Raw genomic sequence first — 20626 nt, forward strand, 5'->3', positions numbered from 1 at the left:
GAGTACCAGACCTATGGATGTGCACAGAGATATAACTGTGAGGAATGAGCTTGATGCTGATATGGAATAAGCAATTGTGGTATTTGTATAGAGGGCAACGGCAGACCTCCCTACAAGGAAACTCATTTTCAAAGGGAAACTTCACGGAGTTTCCCTTTGAAAATCCCACTGGTGTGCACAACACAGATACAAATGTTCCTGCATACTTTACGCCCGCACCCAAACATGTGCTAAGTATCCACCAGAGAGCATGCATGATGGTCTGAAAATGCAAATCCCCCTCCCCCAACCTGTCCCTGCCCCATTTTTGGGAGGGGGAGGGGCGTATACATGCTATTAACAGCAAACATACTTGTACCCACAGACAGGGGATGGAGGGGGCAATAAAGCGAAGACTTTTTTTTATACATGGCTAAATACTTTTTTACCCACATAAAAAGCTTTGATTATTGTCCCCTGCAAGACTGTGATAATGTAAGCAGGGAAATGCTTAACAAGAATATACAAAAATAGGAACAAACTGTCAGTTGCATCAATGGGAGAAACAAATCATTGTCCACGAGGAGGACGAAACAAAAACCAAGACCACGGATAAGGACCCTAAACTGAAAAGATAATTTTCCAAATGAATTTCAAACAAAATGTTCAATGTGGGACTCTGGCTAAAAAAAAAAAAAAAAAAAAAGACGATTTCAACAATGTATTAGACAAAGGAAACGCCTGATTTCCTGCATTTTTGTTTGAATGTAAACCGATATGATATGTAAAATCGAACACCACTATATAAAAATAAATAAATAAAATAAAAATAAATAAGTAGCTGGCCAACAAAAATAGGCAAATATGTCCAAATGTCTGTAATGATGTAAGTCACTGAGTCTATTTTGGGAGGAAAGCAGAGTACATAAGAACATAAGAAATTGCCATGCTGAGTCAGACCAAGGGTTCATCAAGCCTAGGATCCTGTTTCCAACAGAGGCCAAAACCAGGCCACAAGAACCTGGCAAGTTCCCAAACAAAACAACAGACTAGAACCCTAGGTTCTTTACCCACACTGTCGATGCCTGGACTCCATGGGAACATGAACTCCCAATGTTGGCAATGGGGGTAATTTTCAAAGGAGTTGCGCACGTAAATGCAACATACTATCATATCAATTTTCAAAAGCCATTTACCCAAGTAAATGCTTTTGAAAATCAGGCCCGATATTTGTATTTGTGTGGTAGATTTTGCCAAACAAACTTCCTCCAAACAAATGAAATAAAAATTATACATTATATATTTCTCATTGCTGTTTTGTACTTACCGGGCACTACCAGCTGTCTCTCTGTACTGGTGTATCAGATCTTAATCACCTGGGCTGTGTCAAAAACCCTTTGCTAAGGCCCACTTCACCCCAAACGCCCATTTCTCCAAAAGGTAGTGCCATGTGATTTATGTGCCCCCCCTCCCCCACTTATGATTATCACAATTATAGTGGCAGATATTTAAAACCGAGCATCACAGAAGTTCTTAAGAGAGAAGAGCGCAGTCGTACTGGGCAAGAGGAGCAATGTCAGACTGGCATAGCACGGCTGCAGCATTTTATTTCTGGGAGAAAAAAAAAGATACTAAAACAAAAGCAGGCAGGCAGTTGGAGCTTTTAACATTTCAAACTTTCAGATGTAGATTGAAATCCTGATGGAACTCTTGTTCTATTTGCTATGCCAGGACCTTACTTGCTAAGGTCCTGGCATCATCTAAAAGGCCAATGCGGCCCTTCGTGGCACCACAGAGGTTCTCATAAGGGAAAATGTCAATCTCTTGACTGATGGTCATCGCTTATTTTTACTGGGGTTTTTTTTTTTTTGTTTTTGAAAAGTCAACAAATACAAGAAAATAAGCAATTTACACAAGGAATGCCAACAAGATAAAATGAAAGTTAAAAATGCAGATCCTCCTCAAATTTAAAAATAAACCTTATTCACAGTTTGTGGGAATAGAAAGATTCTGCGCTCTATTTCATTAAATCAGTCTTTAGATTAATACACACATAAGCCCATGGATACTGTGCATCAAACAAAAACTGGAACAGTCAACAGAGCAAATCAGAAATTAAAGACTGAAAAAAAAAGTTGGGGAAAAAAACACAACCCTGTACAAGACAAAACCAACTTAAACATTGTTAGCTGACATGATTCAAAAGGAGCCATGTAAAGTTAACCATATCTTGGTTAACCATATCTTCTATTGTTTGATATTTGTGAATTAATAACCTGTCCTTTCTCTTCCTTCTCAGCCAAGTTCGTATCACCCTGTTTTATGTAACTGCCTTTTCAACACCTTGTTATAGTTATGTTTACTATGCACCCCTGTTTTATGTGAACCAGCATGATGTGACTGCTGTCTCGAATGCCGGTATATAAAAATCTGAAATAAATAAATAAATAAATAAATAAAGTCTTTTTTTCACAGTGTCAATGCTAATACCCTTGGGCTTTCACAAGTCCTTTTCCCAAAAAAAGCTCAATATCAAGGTAACCACCAAATATATCTTTTTTTTTTTCACAGAACTAACAGTTGCAGAGTACAAAACTGCCACTTCTGATGAAAACCTAAATGAAGTATTTTCCCTTCTGTTAGTGGTTACAAAGATAAGCCTGGGTAAATATCAAACCTCTGTCCCTCATGTGCTGACAACAGCTTCCTGCTTAACCAATTTCTCAGCATGTTCCTTAGCATCTGCTTCAAACCTCATGAACAGTGTTCCTTCAGGTTTAAAAAAAACAAAAACATTATTGTTCTGCACTAACATGCCTTTTCCTGCCAGTTTTTCTTCAGAGCTACTGAAAAAGGAACTTTTTTTTCAGAGCAGCACCAAAAGTGGATATTCGGTATCTGGCAAAACGTAGCCACCCTTTTGCCTTGCTCTGATTCTGTCTCCAATAACTAACTTAACAAAGCAACATTTATTCTGCCAGCGTAATTATTTTCAACACAGTCTTTCACACCAATTATCCTTATATTCTTGCTTTGAGACTTATCACATACTCATGCCTGTCTTTAATTTGAAGGAATTCTGCGCTCCAAAGTCATTATCACAGCTATGTCTGGGTGACAGCGCTGATTAACCAAATCGACTTATTTTTAGACTTTTAATTTACTCCTCAGTTTCTTCTCAATAAAAATCAAAATCTTTTGTCTAGTTTCCAAATACTTAATTGCTTTCCGTACCGTAGACAAGTCTGGCAACGTCTGCCCTGAAGAGATAGTTTCCTACCATTAATCAAGCTTATAGGGCAACAATACATCTGTGGTGTTTGTAAGTCCAAAGACCAACTATGGCAGCCATATTCAGAGAAACTGGTCCCAATACCCTACAACTGGTCCCAATACCCTACAACTGGTCCTAATACCCTACAAAAGTTTGCATTCCATGATGCCCGTGGCTTCAGCTAGGGCATAGGTGCTCACATCATCTCCCACCATGTGGTATTTCAGCAAAGCAAATCCAACTGCTGGAAGAAAGAAAGAAAGAATCTATCCAGCCAAAAATGGCAAGATCATGGGATTAGATTCCTGAGCTGTGCTTGCTCACATGTATCTTGTACAGTTCCCACCTCTCTCCTTCCTCCACCACTAGCTATCAATTATTGGAAAAATTGTTTTGACCATACCTTGTCAGAAAAACAACCGCCTCAGTGTAAATTCTTCAGCATCCAGAAAGGAAGTGATTGGGAAAAGTAAGTTGTGATCTTAAATAAAGGAAAATTGGTTCTTACCTACTGATTTTCATTCCAGACTCCTGGGTTTTGCCTCCCTGCCAGCAAATGGCAACAGAGAAAGTCTAATTGACACTGTACATTTATTTATTTAGATTTTTCTATATTCCACTTTTTGCAGCACTTCAAAGCAGATTATATTCAGGTACTGTAGGTATTTTCCCTATCCCCAGGGGGCTTACAATTTAAGTTTGTACCTGAAGCAATGGAGGGTAAAGTGACTTGCCCAAGGTCACAAGGAGCAACAGTGGGACTCGCACCCTGGTTTCCTGGTTGATATCCTGCTGCACTAACCACTACGTTACTCCTCCACTCCCAGTGTGCCACCTGCAGTCCCTCAATATTGACCTGTACCAAGATGACAACAACCATAAATTTCTAAGCAAGGATCTAATCATACTCGCTCCCCGCCAATGAGCCAGAAGAAGGTGAAGTTGCCCAAAAAGATAATTCATTTCCCAAATTCAACATAAGCGATCAGCACTGAAAACCTTCAACAACTCCACACTATATTCAAAGCAAAAGTATGAGCAGCAGACTCAGACTCCCCTCCCCCCCCCCCAGTAAATGGGCCAGTCTCTGGACTGATCTATGGTACTAGAGGAACGAAAATTATCAGGTAAGAACCAATTTTCCTTTCCCTGTACATACCCAGATCATTCCAGACTCCATGGATGTACCTAAGCTCCTCTTAACTTGGGTGGGTTGTGGAGAGTTCCACTTGTAGAACACTCTCACTAAAACACATGGAAACTGGAGCCCTGACATCCAAGTGATAATGTCTAGCAAAAGTGGGCAACGACTCCCAGTAGCCACCCAGCAAATTTCATGCAGAGACACCAGCTGTGATTCATTCCAGGAAGTCGCCTGAGAATGCGTCAAGTGCGCCCCAAACCCCCCTGGTGTTGGGCACCCTTTTTAGAAATGTAAACTGACTCAATCGCTTCCTTCAGCCACCGCACAACTGTAGCCTTAGATAACTTATTTCCCTTCTTTGGACCACTCCACAGTACAAAGAGGTGATACGATCTAAAAAGAGGTGATGCGATTTATGGAAATCATAAGTGACCTTTAGATACCTCAATATTGCATGCCTCCAATCTAAGCTCTCCCGCATGAGGCGTAGAGGAATCAAAATCCATAAAAGCTGGAAGCTCTACTGTCTAAGATGGAACGCTATCTTAGGCAGAAAAGAAGGCACTATGCACAAAGATACCCTTGAATCAGACATCTGTAGGAAGGGGGACCTTGACATGACAACGCCTAGAGCTCCGAAATTCTCCTGATTGAACAAATAGCCACCAAGAAAACCACTTTAGAGTCAAGTCCTTAACCGTAGTTCTCTTTAGTGGTTCAAACCAAGCCTCACACGATCCTCTAAGGACTAGATTCAGGTTTCAAGATGGACAAATGTTCTGTAACTGAGGATGCAAGTTCTTAGCTCCCTGAAGGAACCACAGAACATCTGATCTGCAGAAGAAGAGACCCTTGCACCTTATCCCAGAGACAACCCAATGTTGCTACCTGGACACTCAGAGAATTAAAGGCCAGTCCCTTGACCAGAACCTTTCTGTAGAAAAGCCAAAATATAAGACACCATAGCTAAACAGACTGAGGCTGCACTCTGTGACCAGTAGATCAGGACTTGAAAATCCTCCAAATTCAAACATATGTCAAGGATGTAGAAGGTGGAAATAACCACTTCAGAATATCCCCTCCATTTCAGTTGTTTCCTTTCAGAAGTGAAACTGCCAGACAGAAGTGAGCTGCCTAACCCAAAAATATTGGGCCCTGGTGGAAAACAGTTCACCAATGTCCGAACCTCAGGGCCCATCGCTGGCCATGTTGATCAGATCTGGGAAGCATGGTCAATACAGCCACTTTGGAGCTACCAGGATCACGTTGCCTGGATGTTTCTCTAACCGCCATAATCCCTTGTCCACCAGAGGCCATGGGACGGAAGACAAAGAAGAATCCCTCAAGTCCATGGCAGCACCAGAGCTCCGATTCCTTTGTACCGTGTTCTGTTCAGGAACTGTAAAATTGCGATGCCTTGGTGTTCCTCTTTGGTCGGGATATCCCCATCTTCCTTGAATGAGACACATTGTTGCCTCCGACAGCTCTCATTCCCTGGGGTCTAACTTTCTCCGACTGATAACATCCTCTTGAACGTTGCTCACTCCGGCGATGTGATCTGCTGCCATCTGCTCCATATGCTGTTCTGCCCAGAGAATCAACTCTCGGGCGTCTTGAGCCACTGTCTGATTATGGTTCTGCCTTGATGGTTGATGTAATCCACAGTCGTCACATTGTCTGATAGGATCCATACAAGATGGCCACATAAACTTGGCAGACAGGCAAGCAAAGTGAAATGCACCGCTCTCGTCTCTAACCAACTGATAGGCCATGATGCTTCCTGTTTCAACCACTGGCCCTGTGTCAACTGATCTTGCCACACCATTCTCTATCCAGAGGGGCTTGCATCAGTGGTGACTATTATCCAGTTCGGAATCGCCAATTCCGAACTATGCACAAGATTGGTGCAAGTAAGCACTACAAAAGACTGTCCCTGGCTTCCCTCTCTAATGGACAAGAAAGATGAAACTCTTCCAATAACGGATTCCAGCGGGAGACAAGCCCCTGCAGAGGCTGCATATGTGCGAATGCCCAATGCATTAATTCCAATGTCGATGCTATAGAACCCAGACCTATAAACAATCCCAGAGTCTGGGCACTGAAAGCTCTAGCAGAAGCCTAACCTGACTCTGCAATTTCAGCAATCTCTCTCCATGAGAAACACTCTCTCCACCAGTGTGTCAAACTGAACTCCCAGATACTCCAAAATTTGTAAGAGAACTAAATGGCTCATTGCTAGGTTCACCACCCATCCTAGAGACTTCAAGCACTTCGGTACCTTTTGTACCAATTGTCGACAGAGGACATTTGGTTTCACATGAATGAGCCAGTTATCCAGATAAGGATACACCAACACACCCTCCTTTTGCAATGTGGCTGCCCCTACTACCATCACCTTAGTGAAGGTACATGGAGCTGTAGCCAGCCGAAGGAAAGGGCTCGAAACCAAAAATGTTCCCTTAGGACCATGATTCTCAGGAATCTCTGGTGCTCCGGCCTGATAGCTATGTGCAGATATGCCTCTATCAAGGCAAGAGATGCCAAGAACTCTCCCTTGCGTATCACTGCTATGATGGACCTCAGAGTTGGATCTTAGTTTCCATACGGAAACGGGAAACCTTGAGAGCTGCATTTGCCTTCTTTAAATCCAATATCTCTTTAATTGTATACAGGGGGGAAAAAAACAGGATGCTTAACTTAAAATTGACTTCTGGCCAACTAAGTGTGTTCAGGGTCTGAGCCAACAAACTCAGCAAGACATCTCTGTGAAAAAAGAAAGAATCTAAGTAGAGTCCAAAGCAGCACTCAATCAGATACAATTTCTCCCTCTTCTAGAAATGAGAAAACCAATTCCCCATCAGAATCCTACAATGTCTCAGGATCCTTGAACATTACCAGGGACAGCCTCCCTGCGGTATTTGCCTGCCATGACTGAAAAAATGGGAGGCCCAAGCACATGATCCCTACATAGTAGGTTGCTTCACCTTCGTTCGGCACCCTTGCAGAAAAGTCTGCAGACCCTAGGAACACTCCACCCAGGAGGAGGAAGCGACAGTTTCAAAGTATTATCCACTATGATGCCTAGATCTCTTTCCTGGGTGGTAGCTCCTGATATGAAACCTAACATCATGTAACTACAGCATGGGTTACTTTTCCCTATATGCATCACCTTGTACTTACCAACATTAAATTTCATCTCCCATTTGGATGCCCAATTTTCAAATCTCACAATGTCCTACTGCAATTCACCACAATCCGCTTGTGATTTAACTATTCTGAATAATTTTGTATCATCTGCTAGGTATGCATCCTAGGGTACTGAAGGAACTCAAAAATGAAATTTCTGATCTATTAGTTAAAATTTGTAACCTATCATTAAAATCATCCATTGTACCTGAAGACTAGAGGGTGGCCAGTGTAACCCCAATATTTAAGAAGGGCTCCAGGGACGATCCAGGAAACTATATACCAGTGAGCCTGACTTCAGTGCCGGGAAAAATAGTGGAAACTATTCTAAAGATCAAAATCGTAGACCATATAGAAAGACATGGTTTAATGGAACACAGTCAACATGGATTTAACCCAAGGGACGTCTTGCCTTAAAAATCTGCTTTTTTTTTTTTTGAAGGGGTTAATAAACATGTGGATAAAGATGAACTGGTAGATGTAGTGTATTTGGATTTTCAGAAAGCATTTGACAAAGTCCCTCATGAGAGGCTTCTAAGAAAGCTAAAAAGTCATGGGATAGGAGGCAATGTCTTTTCGTGGATTACAAACTGGTTAAAAGACAGGAAACAGAGAGTAGGATTAAATGGTCAATTTTCTCAGTGGGAAAGGATAAACAGTGGAGTGCCTCAGGGATCTGTACTTGGACCGGTGCTTTTCAATGTACAGTGGTCCCTTGACTTATGAACTCAATTGGTTCCAGAGGGCTTGTTGTAACTCAAGTTGGTTGTAAGTCAAGACTATTTTTTCCATAGGAAATAATGGAAATACCCATAATGCGTTCCAAACCTCACAAAAGCACCCCTTACCTAACCATTTCTATAATAAAAAATGGTTGTATAATATCTGTAATTACCAGAAACACCAAACATTTCCTAGTGTACTCACCAAAATGTTATAAAATGTTCCTAGCCTACCAGAAACAGCAATTTCACCTCCTCCAACCAGTTCCTTTATGATATCTGCATATGGACATCAAGCTAGGTTGAGAGAACACTGCATAAATCTCATCTTTCCGTAAGTTTCCTCACTCCGAAGGTCATCAAATCTTCACAAGAGTGCATTGTTCTGTTTGTACGCCACACACTGCATGTCAAAGTGGCCCCTAACCCCTTCACCTCACCTCAAGTTACTAGGTGAGCCTCCCATAGAGATATAAATACCTATCTAGTTTGAAGGCATTATGGCTAGGCTCTCGCTCTCTCTCTCTCATGGAAATATTTTGGTTGTAACATGAGATCTATTCGCAACTCAAAACCAGAATTTTGTTCGTAACCCGAAATTTGGTCATAACTCAAGACCGGGAAAGTTGGTCGTAACCGGAATTGGTCGTAACTCGAGCTGGACGTAACTCAAGGGCCCGCTGTATTTATAAATGATCTGGAAAGGAATATAATGAGTGAAGTTATCAAATTTGTGGATGATACAAAATTAGACAGAGTAGTTAAATCACAAGCAGATTGTGATACATTACAGGAGGACCTTGTGAGCTTGGAAGATTGGGCATCCAAATGGCAGATGAAATTTAATGTGGACAAGTGCAAGGTGTACATATAGGGAAAAATAACCCTTGCTGTAGTTACACGATGTTAGGTTCCATATTAGGAGCTACCACCCAGGAAAAAGATCTAGGCATCATAGTGGATAATACTTTAAAATCGTCAGCTCAGTGTGCTGCAGCAGTCAAAAAAGCAAACAGAATGTTACGAATTATTAGGAAGGGAATGATTCATAAAAAAGAAAATGTCATAATGCCTCTGTATCGCTCCATGGTGAGTCCACACCTTGAATACTTTGTACAATTCTGGTTGATGCATTTCAAAAAAGATATTGTTGCGATGGAGAAGGTACAGAGAAGGGCAACCAAAATGATAAAGGGGATGGAACAACTCCCCTATGAGGAAAGGCTGAAGAGGTTAGGGCTGTTCAGCTTGGAGAAGAAACAGCCGAGGGGGGGGGATATAATAAAGGTCTTTAAAATCATGAGAGTAGATATGAATTGGTTATTTACACTTTCGGATAATAGGACTAGGGGACACTTCATGAAGTTAGCAAGTAGCACTTTTAAGACTAATCAGAGAAAATTCTTTTTCACTCAACGCACTATTAAGCTCTGGAATTTGTTGCCAGAGGATGTGGTTAGTGCAGTTAGTGTAGCTGGGTTCAAAAAAGGTTTGGATAAGTTCTTGGAGGAGAAGTCCATTAACTGCTATTAATCAAGCTGACTTAGGGAATGGCCTCTGCTATTACTGGCATCAGTAGCATGGGATCTTCTCGGTGTTTAGGTACTTGCCAGGTTCTTGTGGCCTGGTTTGGCCTCTGTTGGAAACAGAATGCTGGGCTTGATGGACCCTTGGTCTGACCCATCATGGCAATTTCTTCTGGTCTTATGTTTTCAAAGTTTCCCTTTTCAAAAGTTTAGTTTCTGGCAGGATCTTTATCCTGTTGGACTCTATGCCATCCTGGACATAAAGCGCCACCACACCTCCCAGATGCTCCTCTCTGTCATCACGATATAATTTGTACCCCGGTATAGCACAGTCCCATTGGTTATCCTCCTTCCACCATGTCTCTGAGATGCCAATTAAGTCTATGTCATCATTCACTGCTTTACATTCTAATTCTCCCATCTTACTTCTTAGACTTCTGGCATTAGCATACAAACATTTCAAAGTTTGTTTTTTGTTTGTATTTTCATTCTGCTTTTTAATTGATAGGGATAAATTGAAATCTTTTAGCTCAGGTGAGTTTTTAATTCCAGGCACTTGGACTACTTTTCTTATTATTGGAACCTCACTGTTGGGATGCTCTAATTCTAATGCGTCATTAGTATCCTTTGAAGATACCTCCCTCTGAACCATGTGCTGCTGAGCGACTGTCAGCTATCCCCTTTGTTCTAGTTTAAAAGTTGTTCTATCTCCTTTTTAAAGGTTAGTGCCAGCAGCTTGGTTCCACCCTGATTAAGGTGGAGCCCATCCCTTCGGAAAAGACTCTCCCCTTCCCCAAAAGGTTCCCCAATTCCTTACAAAACTGAATCCCTCTTCCTTGCTCCATTGTTTCATCCACGCATTGAGACTCCAGAGCTCTGCCTGCCTCTGGGGACCTGCGCATGGAACAGGGAGCATTTCAGAGAATGCTACCCTGGAGGTTCTGGATTTAAGCTTTCTACCTAAGAGCCTAATTTGGCTTCCAGAACCTCCCTCCCACATTTTCCTATGTCGTTGGTGCCCACATGTACCACGACAGCCGGCTCCTCCCCAGCACTGTCTAAAATCCTATCTAGGTGACGCATGAGGTCCGCCACCTTCACATCAGTTAGGCATGTTACCAGGCAATCCTCACGTCCACCAGCCACCCAGATGTCTACATTCCTAATAATCGAATCACCAACTATGACGGCCAACTTAACCCTTCCCTCCTGGGCAGTAGCCTTGGGAGAGACATCCTCAGTGCGAGAGGACAATACACCACCTGGAAAGCAGGTCCTTGCTACAGGATCCTTTCCTGCTGCACCAGGTTGATGCTCTCCGATCATGAAACCTTCTTCCTAAACTATATACAGAAACCTGCATGTGGGCCTTAGCAGCTCTCGCATAACATAGGCTACAAGTTGTTCAAAATGCAGCTGCTAGAGTAGTAGCAACCTGTTCTAGACAGATGCCTTCACTGGAGATGCTTAGGGCACGCATCACTGGTTTTCGATAGTGGACCAATTCCAATTCCAATTTGGTGAACCGGTAGATATAGTATACTTGGATTTTCAGAAGGCGTTTGACAAAGTTCCTCATGAGAGGCTTCTAGGAAAAGTAAAAAGTCACGGGATAGGTGGCGATGTCCTTTCGTGGATTGCAAACTGGCTAAAAGACAAGAAACAGAGAGTAGGATTACATGGACAATTTTCTCAGTGGAAGGGAGCGGTCAGTGGAGTGCCTCAAGGATCTGTATTGGGACCCTTACTTTTCAATATATTTATAAATGATCTAGAAAGAAATACGACGAGTGATATAATCAAATTTGCAGATGACACAAAATTGTTCAGATTAGTTAAATCACAAGCAGATTGTGATAAATTGCAGGAAGACCTTGTGAGACTGGAAAATTGGGCATCCAAATGGCAGATGAAATTTAATGTGGATAAGTGCAAGGTGATGCATATAGGGAAAAATAACCCATGCAATAATTACACAATGTTGGGTTCCATATTAGGTGCTACAACCCAAGAAAGAGATCTAGGTGTCATAGTGAATAACACATTGAAATTGTCGGTTCAGTATGCTGCGGCAGTCAAAAAAGCAAACAGAATGTTGGGAATTATTAGAAAGGGAATGGTGAATAAAACGGAAAATGTCATAATGCCTCTGTATCGCTCCATGGTGAGACCGCACCTTGAATACTGTGTACAATTCTGGTCGCCGCATCTCAAAAAAGAAATAATTTCGATGGAGAAGGTACAGAGAAGGGCTACCAAAATGATAAGGGGAATGGAACAACTCCCCTATGAGGAAAGACTAAAGAGGTTAGGACTTTTCAGCTTGGAGAAGAGACGACTGAGGGGGGATATGATAGAGGTGTTTAAAATCATGAGAGGTCTAGAACAGGTAGATGTGAATCGGTTATTTACGCTTTCGGATAGTAGAAAGACTAGGGGGCACTCCATGAAGTTAGCATGGGGCACATTTAAAACTAATCGGAGAAAGTTCTTTTTTACTCAACGCACAATTAAACTCTGGAATTTGTTGCCAGAGGATGTGGTTAGTGCAGTTAGTATAGCTGTGTTTAAAAAAGGATTGGATAAGTTCTTGGAGGAGCGTCCATTACCTGCTATTAAGTTCACTTAGAGAATAGCCACTGCCATTAGCAATGGTAACATGGACTAGACTTAGTTTTTGGGTACTTGCCAGGTTCTTATGGCCTGGATTGGCCACTGTTGGAAACAGGATGCTGGGCTTGATGGACCCTTGGTCTGACCCAGTATGGCATTTTCTTATGTTCTTCTTATGTTCTTAATTTAAGATCTTGGCCCTATCATTTAGACTATTGTGGGTAACGGTCATCTTTATTTGACAAATTGGAATTGACCCTGAGTTCAAGCCAAGGGGCATTACTTCAGGTGCCCTCATATAGGACAGTGTGATGCATTCTAGGTAGGGGCAAGGCCTTTTCAGCAGTGGTGCCTACACTGTGGAATAAGCTTCTGGTGGAGATTAGGCAAGAGATGAATTACCTTATGAATATTACATGCCAAACAAAGGTGAAGGCTTGGTTTTCCTGAAGGTTAGGAGGCAGTGGGCTGATGGTTAGGTCGTGTTGATTTTATTATGTTTGTTATGGTTATTGTGTTTTCAGTTTATTATATTTTCATTCTAACTTACATTTTTTTGTGTGTTTTGATTTTCTTTTTGTAAGGGATTGATTTATTTTATGTTTATGTTATTCTATGTTGCAGGCTTTATACCATTTTGGGCAGCTTTTTGATCAAGAAAGTGGTATAGAATTGTTTCTAAATAAATAAAAAAAGATGAGTGCAGTTTAGACCCATCAGATCTGACCATTCCTGATACAATAGTACAGAGCCTGATCTAGCCATGTTACATTATAGCATTTTTTTTCTGCATTCACTGACAAAAAAAGGTAGGGTTGTTCCATCTTACCCTTTTTCTCTTTCTGCTCTCTATGTCGGAAGAAATGGATTATGTCTTTTGGGTTAGCAGTCCTTTGTACAAACTTCTGGCTGAACCGAAGTATACTAAATGGCTCAAAGCCGCCACTGTAATCAACCTGAGGCAAAACACAAGGGAAACCAAAAAAAAAAAAAAAAGACAGTAAGTGAATGAGATTGTCCAGATCTCAAAAGACTCATCCTTCACATTACAGAGGGGACAGAAACATGCTGTGCCCTACTGCTGACAGTTTACGGATACTAGAGAAGCATGAGGCTGAAATAACACACAGGAGAAAAAATAAATCAGCAGTAATAAAAAAAATAAAATAAAATAAAGTGTGAATAACTATGCTCCAATTTACAGCAAAGGACAGGATAGCTACATTAACAATAGTAGTCACTTTTGTTTATATAATAAAAATTTTCCTCTTAACAGGATGCCAATATGCTTTTTCCATTACACTATTTACAAACTTATTAAACCTCCAATATTGATGGACATAAAGAACCTTCTAACTGTAAGGGTAGTTAAGCACTGCAAAAAGTTAAATGTAGAAGTGGTGGTTTCATCTCCATCACTGCAATTTTTTTTTTCAAGTACAGGTTAGGGAAGCATCCGTCTGCAATGGTCCAGGAGTTACAGGGGCAGACTAATCTGCTCTTGATGAGCTTTTCAAGCCCATGGTTCTTCGGTTCTGCTCTCCAGAGCAATACATATCCTATTCATGGACTGGGTAACAGTGAAGTGGAAGGGAAGAAGCAGTGTTACTATTACTTGATTATAATTAGTGAAAGTAGAACAAAGGCAAATAAAGTGACTCGTCCAAGGGCACTTTCTGAGGTGAGGCAAGCAAAGCAGGGATTCAGACCCTGATCTCTAGATTTCTTCTTGCTCACAGCCATACGCTTAATCCCAAAAAGACATTCTTTTGCCATTTACAGTTACAGTCATTTTCTGACATTAAAAGTTTAGAAAGCTGAATGCATTTGTAGTGGCAATATCTACTGCTTATTTTGGTAAAAGCAGAAAAATATTCTGTTAGAAAATGAACACATCTAGAAGAATCAGTGTGAAAGGGTTAATTCACTTTTTATTCTCCAAAAGGGCAGACAGACCCTAAACAGAGCAAACACAAAATCGGTATGCACGGAGCAGGATTATTGTAAAGTCTTATACTTTAAGCAAGTCAGTCTTACTCGTAATCTTATGAGTGGTTTATCCGGCTGCCGAGTATTTCCCAGCCGTTCTCGCTCAGCATTGTCAAGCATGGTTTCAATCTAAATGCAAGAAGACTAAATGTTAATATTGTCATTTTTCGATCCAAATTTCTACTTCCACTTTTATTCTCAGCAATTTCTGCGGCCAACCTACATCTAAGAAACATCACAGCTGCCCTATAATAAATTCAAGAATGCCTTTGCATGCTTGTATAATGCAGGTTTCATTTTATCACAGCTGCTCTGGGTACAGTGCCTTTCTCCTCCCCTTTCCAAAAAGAGCATCATTGCTATGAGATTACAAGATGGGAAGGACATTTCTGCAGTGATTTGGGTTACAAATCAGTTTGGAATACAAGATAATCATCACAACATTTTTAGGATTAATCTACTAAATCCAGGAAGAAACATGCGGGCCAACACTGCTATGAGAGGGAGAAAGAGCGTGTGAGTGTGAATGTGGGGGAAGAGGGGGGACAAACAAAATCCTGTTATATGCATTTCCAAAGGGCTAACAATATATCATGCCACTTCAAAGCTGGGTTGCTAGGGATCATCGCATGGAGATCAGGACATTTTGCACCTGTTAAACTCTGCATGCTGCTTAAAAAAATGCCATTTATGTAATATCTACTGGTGCTATTTAGTTAAAGTTTATATGTATTGAATCAATTTAATGTGATTATGTATGTGCGCTTGCAAGCTGCAACGAACAATGCAGAATATAAGAATTTTAAAATAACAAATCTACAATAAGGAGGCTTTGCTGGTTTGGTATTCTACTTATCCTGTGTGAGCATTGTGCCTTAAGTTGGATTTCGTTTTACTTTTTAACTATACATTCTTCCCATACTCAATGCCTCTAAAAATAACATCCCAGCTCTAAAATAAAGAAGACCCTCCTGCAAATACATGCCCTCTACACACATACTCACACACTTCTCCTACCTCCCAATCCTCTCCTAAACACATCCCCGTACCCCTCTTATCCTCCCCACCCAAAACACACATGTATATGCCACGCCCCATACTCCTCTCTCACACACAAATGTAACTGCTGGAGGTAAAGAACACCTTTAGAAACTGCATGTACCCCATGAAGTACACGTTTCCAATCTTGTTCAAGGTGCTTCTCCATATTTTCATTTTGCTTGGCCAGAGGCATTTGGGAAACACAAATCCAAAGGGGCCAATGCAATACAGTGCGCTCAGCCAAGCGCACTGTATAACCCGCACTCGGACGCGGGTTAAATAGGCACTAATCCACCCCCAAATGCAACAGGGGGATTAGCGCCTATTTAACACGCGTCCGACGCGGAGTGAATGCGATAGCTCATCATATACAAATGCATGTGAATGAGCCTATTACTCATTCACTGTGCATTAAAAAAAAAGTTCTGAGCGCATGTAAAAGAAGTACAGAAAAACAGAAAAAACTGCTTTTCTGTACTTTTTTTTTTTATTTTACTTACAAAAAAAAATACCTCAGCAGACCGCCGAGTTATGAAGACCAACGTCGATAAACTCGGCATCAGTTTTCATAATGACTGTTTTCATTACTGGCAGACGGCCGGTTATGAAAAACAATGCCAAGTTTACCGGCATCAGTTTTTGTAACCGGCAGCTGCGGTGGGGTCGCGTTAGCAAGGAGGCACTAAGATTGCACAAGCGACCCTAACGCCTCCTTGCTAGCGCGACCCCCTAATTTGTTTATAGCATGGCGCTCCCCTTGAGGGCACCACGCACATGTTAAGAAAGCGGACGCTGACTTTTCAGCACCCACTTTCAGCGCTGTTTTTTTGCATCGGCCTGAAAATGTGGTAAAAGACTTAAACTTAAGAGCTGTAGATAAAATATTCAATAGTAATTTTTTTGTGAACATTTATTTATTGAGTTTCATACAAACTTAACTTAAACAACAAAGTAACATTGCAAGTTCTGATATACAGGTATGATTTCCGGAGGTCAAGTCGGAAACAGTTGATTCACCTGAAATACATAGGACTGAGAGTGCTCCTGCCCTCTTCCTCCATTCTCTCCTAAATCCTTAAAACAAAAAAAAATCTAGAGAAATTTTTAAAAAGGATCATATTTCTCAAACTACACTCACAGCAATAGCTGTACACAATTTTTCATGTAATCAAATTATTATTATTCATTTGCATAGCACTACCAGATGTACACAGCACTATACAGCCATACATAAGACATAGCACCTGCTTTTTGGAATTTACATCTAAACAAGACTAAACACCAAGAAGATCCCATCTTACTGATGCCAGTAAGAGCAGAGACCATTCCCTAAGTCAGCTTGATTAATAGCAGTTAATGGACTTCTCCTCCAAGAACTTATCCAAACCTTTTTTAAACCCAGCTACACTAACTGCACTAACCACATCACTGGCAACAAATTCCAGAGCTTAATTGTGCATTGAGTGAAAAAGAATTTTCTCCAATTTGTCTTAAATGTGCTACTTGCAAATTTCAAGGAGCGCCCCCTAGTCCTTGTGATTTATCTAATGTTTGGGTACTTGCCAGGTACTTGTGACTTGGACTGGCCACTGTTGGAAATAGGATATTGGGCTTGATGGACCCTTGGTCTGATCCAATATGGTATATCTTATGTCTTATTATGTTCACTTTGGAAGTCACCACCCTGGAAATGGATGCAGACATCATCGTGGACAATATATTGAAATCCTTTGCTCAGTGTGTGGCAGTGGCAGCCAAGAAAGCAAATAGAATGCTAGAAATTATTATGAAAAAAATGGAGAATAAAACAGAGAATATTCTAGTGCCTCTATGTCACTCCATGGTGAGACCACGCCTTGAGTACTGTGTTCTTTTATGGTCACCACATCTCAAAAAAGACATAGCAGAATTAGAAAAGGTACAGAGAAGTGCGACCAAAATGATACACGGAATGGAACGATTCACCTATGAGGAAAGGCTAAAGAAGCTAGGGCTCTTCAGTTTGGAGAAGAGACGGCTGAGGAGAGATATGATAGAGGTCTATAAAATGAGGAGTGGATTGGAATGGGTAAACACGAATTGGTTCTTTATTCTTTCAAAAAGTACAAAGACTAGGGGACATTCAATGACATTACTAAGTGATACATTTAAGACCAATAGGAGAAAATATTTTTTTAATCCATGCAATATTAAACTCTGGAATTCGTTGTCAGAATATATGGTGAAAGCTATTAGTGTAGCTGAGTTTAAAAAAGGTTTAGACAAGCTCCTGAAAGAAAAGTACATAAACCATTTAGTGTATTTAGCTCACGCCTTTTCATTGTAGCTCAAGGTGAGTTACATTATTAAGATGGACTTGGGGAAATCCATTGCTTATCCCTGGGATAAGCATCATGGAATCTATCGACTTTTTGAGATCCTGCCAGGTACTTTTAACCTGAATTGGCCATGTCGGAATAAGGATACTGGGCTTAATGAACCTTTGATCTGACCTAGTATGACAAATCTTATATTCTTAAGAAATATCTGACAGATTCTTTTTAAATACTGCATGTAGTACAGCTGCATAAAGTACTGCAAGATCTGACCAAGGTGGAATTTTCTCATGCTCACAATCTAAAAGGATCTTATGGTTTCTTCAGTGCTGAAATCAATGAATACCATAGATAGAAATTAGAGGCTATCAGGATCCACTGGCCATTTCAAAAACAAGAGTTGTTCCATTTGCATGAATCTGTAGAATCACAAATGACTATTTTATCAGAGGTAATTTACTAATTATAATTCAGAAGTTGCATCATCCTCTATCGTCTACTCCATACAGGAAAATCAAAATGGGCAGGAGACATCAGGAATGTGGAATACCACTCACCTTTGGTGAGTTACTGTCTTCATCTAGAGCAGTGGTTCTCAACCTTTTTTCGGCTGGGACATACCTGTCATGTGTATGTCCCCCCCCCCCATGAAGCCAACCCCCTAGACACCACCCCCCCTAGACTCCCCGCCTCCCCCTTCCCCCCCCCCCACCGCATTTCCTGTACGCTCCTATGGATTTCTCTCTAACATGCCACTTGAATTAGCTTGACATAAGTTAATTGTATCACTCACTGCTGTAAATAAGTTATAAGGTGTAGAATGTACAATGTAAATAAGTTATAGTTTTTAAATTATCACACCTCTGCAGTCCTCCTGCTGTAAATACCTCCTCCTGTAAATACCTCCACCTCAATTATGGTTACTCTCCTCTACTTTCTCAGCTGCTATCCCTTCCTCCTCTATCTATCCCCCTCACTCCCGCCCCCCTTTCTCACCCGCTCCCTGTTTTTTTGTAATTTTCCTCCTTTCTCAAGTTTTATTGTAAACCGGCGTGATGTGCCCGCACGAACACCGGTATATTAAAAGTTGTTAAATAAATAAATAAATAAATAAATAAATGTGTGACACACTAACATGTGACCGTCATGGGGCTAAATGTAAACATACATTCTGCATCCTCAGGAGCTCCCTTGACCCAACAATCGGTGCAGAGCAGAACTAGGGAAATATCTTTTTTGTATGGTGAGTTATACGGGTATTCTGGTTCTGATGACATCTCAGCAAAACAAACTCCCTTTACTGGCAGGCACAATACCCCTCCTTATGAAAAGACAGTAATTTACCACTAATGCATGTCTTATTGAGAACCCACAACAAATAAGATTGATACAAATGCCTACATGCTGGTAAAATACCTCACCTCGGTCACACACACAGAACTGACCTTCACCAAGTACAGAAAGACCACAAATTATAAATATGGAGACAGAAACTGGAATGGAAAACCAAAAAAGCCACTCTGCATGCAGTGCAAACCTGGAGAAATGGAAAAAGAAATATAGCACCTAACACTCCCAGCATCTGCAATAATGCACACAAACTAATCCGCACAAAGTTACACTCATATGATGGAACACACACAAACAGTATCAACCCTATCTATGAAAAGGCAACTCTACAAAAATGTAAACCAGGCCCTAAACACTAATACATCCCCAATTAGGAAAACAGAACAAGCCAAGCTGCTGTATCTCCCCACACAGAAATAACTGTAAATCTATACTAATAAATGTTACAAAACAGCTGATGAACAGAATACCATCTAACAATTAAAAACTCATAAAAATTATCCAAATATCAATAAAATATTTCAAAACAGCAGACATCGCATAATACCCAATAATTAAAAAGGTAGTCAATCAAGAAAAATAAACTTAAAAAGCCACCTTTACTTACCCTCTCCAGCAACTCTCCTACTTCTTTCCCTTGCAGGCCAAAAGCACACACCAGAAGCAACAGTGGCTGCTGAAGTTCTGTCCTCACAGTTCTCTTCCTTAGGAACCACACCCAGTCACTCACAGAGTCTCTGTCTCACACACATATACCAGGCACTTCCCCGACCAGTCTCTCTCACACTCACACAAGTCACCTCCCCGACCAGTCTGTCTCACACACACACACCAGTCACCTCCCTGACCAGTCTCTGTCTCTCACACACACACCAGTCACTTCCCCGACCAGTCTCTCTCTCACACATACACCAGTCACCTCCCTGACCAGTCTCTGCCTCTCACATAGAAACACATCACCTCCCTGAGCAGTCTCTCTCTCTCACAAAACACATCACCTCCAACCAGTCTCTCGCTCAATTACACACATGCTCTCTCACTTAATCACACACAAATGCTCTTGCTCCCTTTCTACTACAAACACAAAAAGCTTCCTCTCACGCATCCAGGCACCCAATTCTACCACACACTCACAAAGCTGCCACTCACGCACCCAGGCACCCAATTCTACCACACACTCACAAAGCTGCCACTCACGCACCCAGGCACCCAATTCTACCACACACTCACAAAGCTGCCATTCATGCACCCAGGCACCCAATTCTACCACATACAAACAAAGCTGCCACTCACGAACCCAGGCACCCATTCTACCACACACACACAAAGCTGCCACTCACACATATACACACACAAAGCTGTCACTCACATCCACACACAAGCAAGTTTCCTCTCTCATGTGGAGCCTCTTCTCATTGTTTAGCTCAATAAGCCTGGCCTCCGCTTTTCAGCCGCCACTGGTATGGCCTTTGGTGGTAGCACACAGC

The 20626-nt window shown here is 41.3% G+C and overlaps 1 protein-coding gene across 3 annotated transcripts in view; it reads right to left on the reverse strand.

The window, feature by feature from the left end:
- Positions 1 to 20626, reverse strand: part of MRE11 (MRE11 homolog, double strand break repair nuclease) — a 204117-nt gene that overhangs the window by 91951 nt on the left and 91540 nt on the right. For all 3 annotated transcript variants that reach the window (XM_029602352.1, XM_029602354.1, XM_029602353.1), the window contains 2 exons: positions 14482 to 14562; positions 13274 to 13400 (listed from right to left, as the gene is read on the reverse strand). In XM_029602352.1, the coding sequence (XP_029458212.1) occupies positions 13274 to 13400; positions 14482 to 14562 (208 nt within the window). The remainder of the gene's footprint in view (positions 1 to 13273; positions 13401 to 14481; positions 14563 to 20626) is intronic.

Source organism: Rhinatrema bivittatum, chromosome 5 (genome assembly GCF_901001135.1).
Source record: "Rhinatrema bivittatum chromosome 5, aRhiBiv1.1, whole genome shotgun sequence".
Classification (NCBI taxonomy): Eukaryota; Metazoa; Chordata; class Amphibia; order Gymnophiona; family Rhinatrematidae; genus Rhinatrema; species Rhinatrema bivittatum.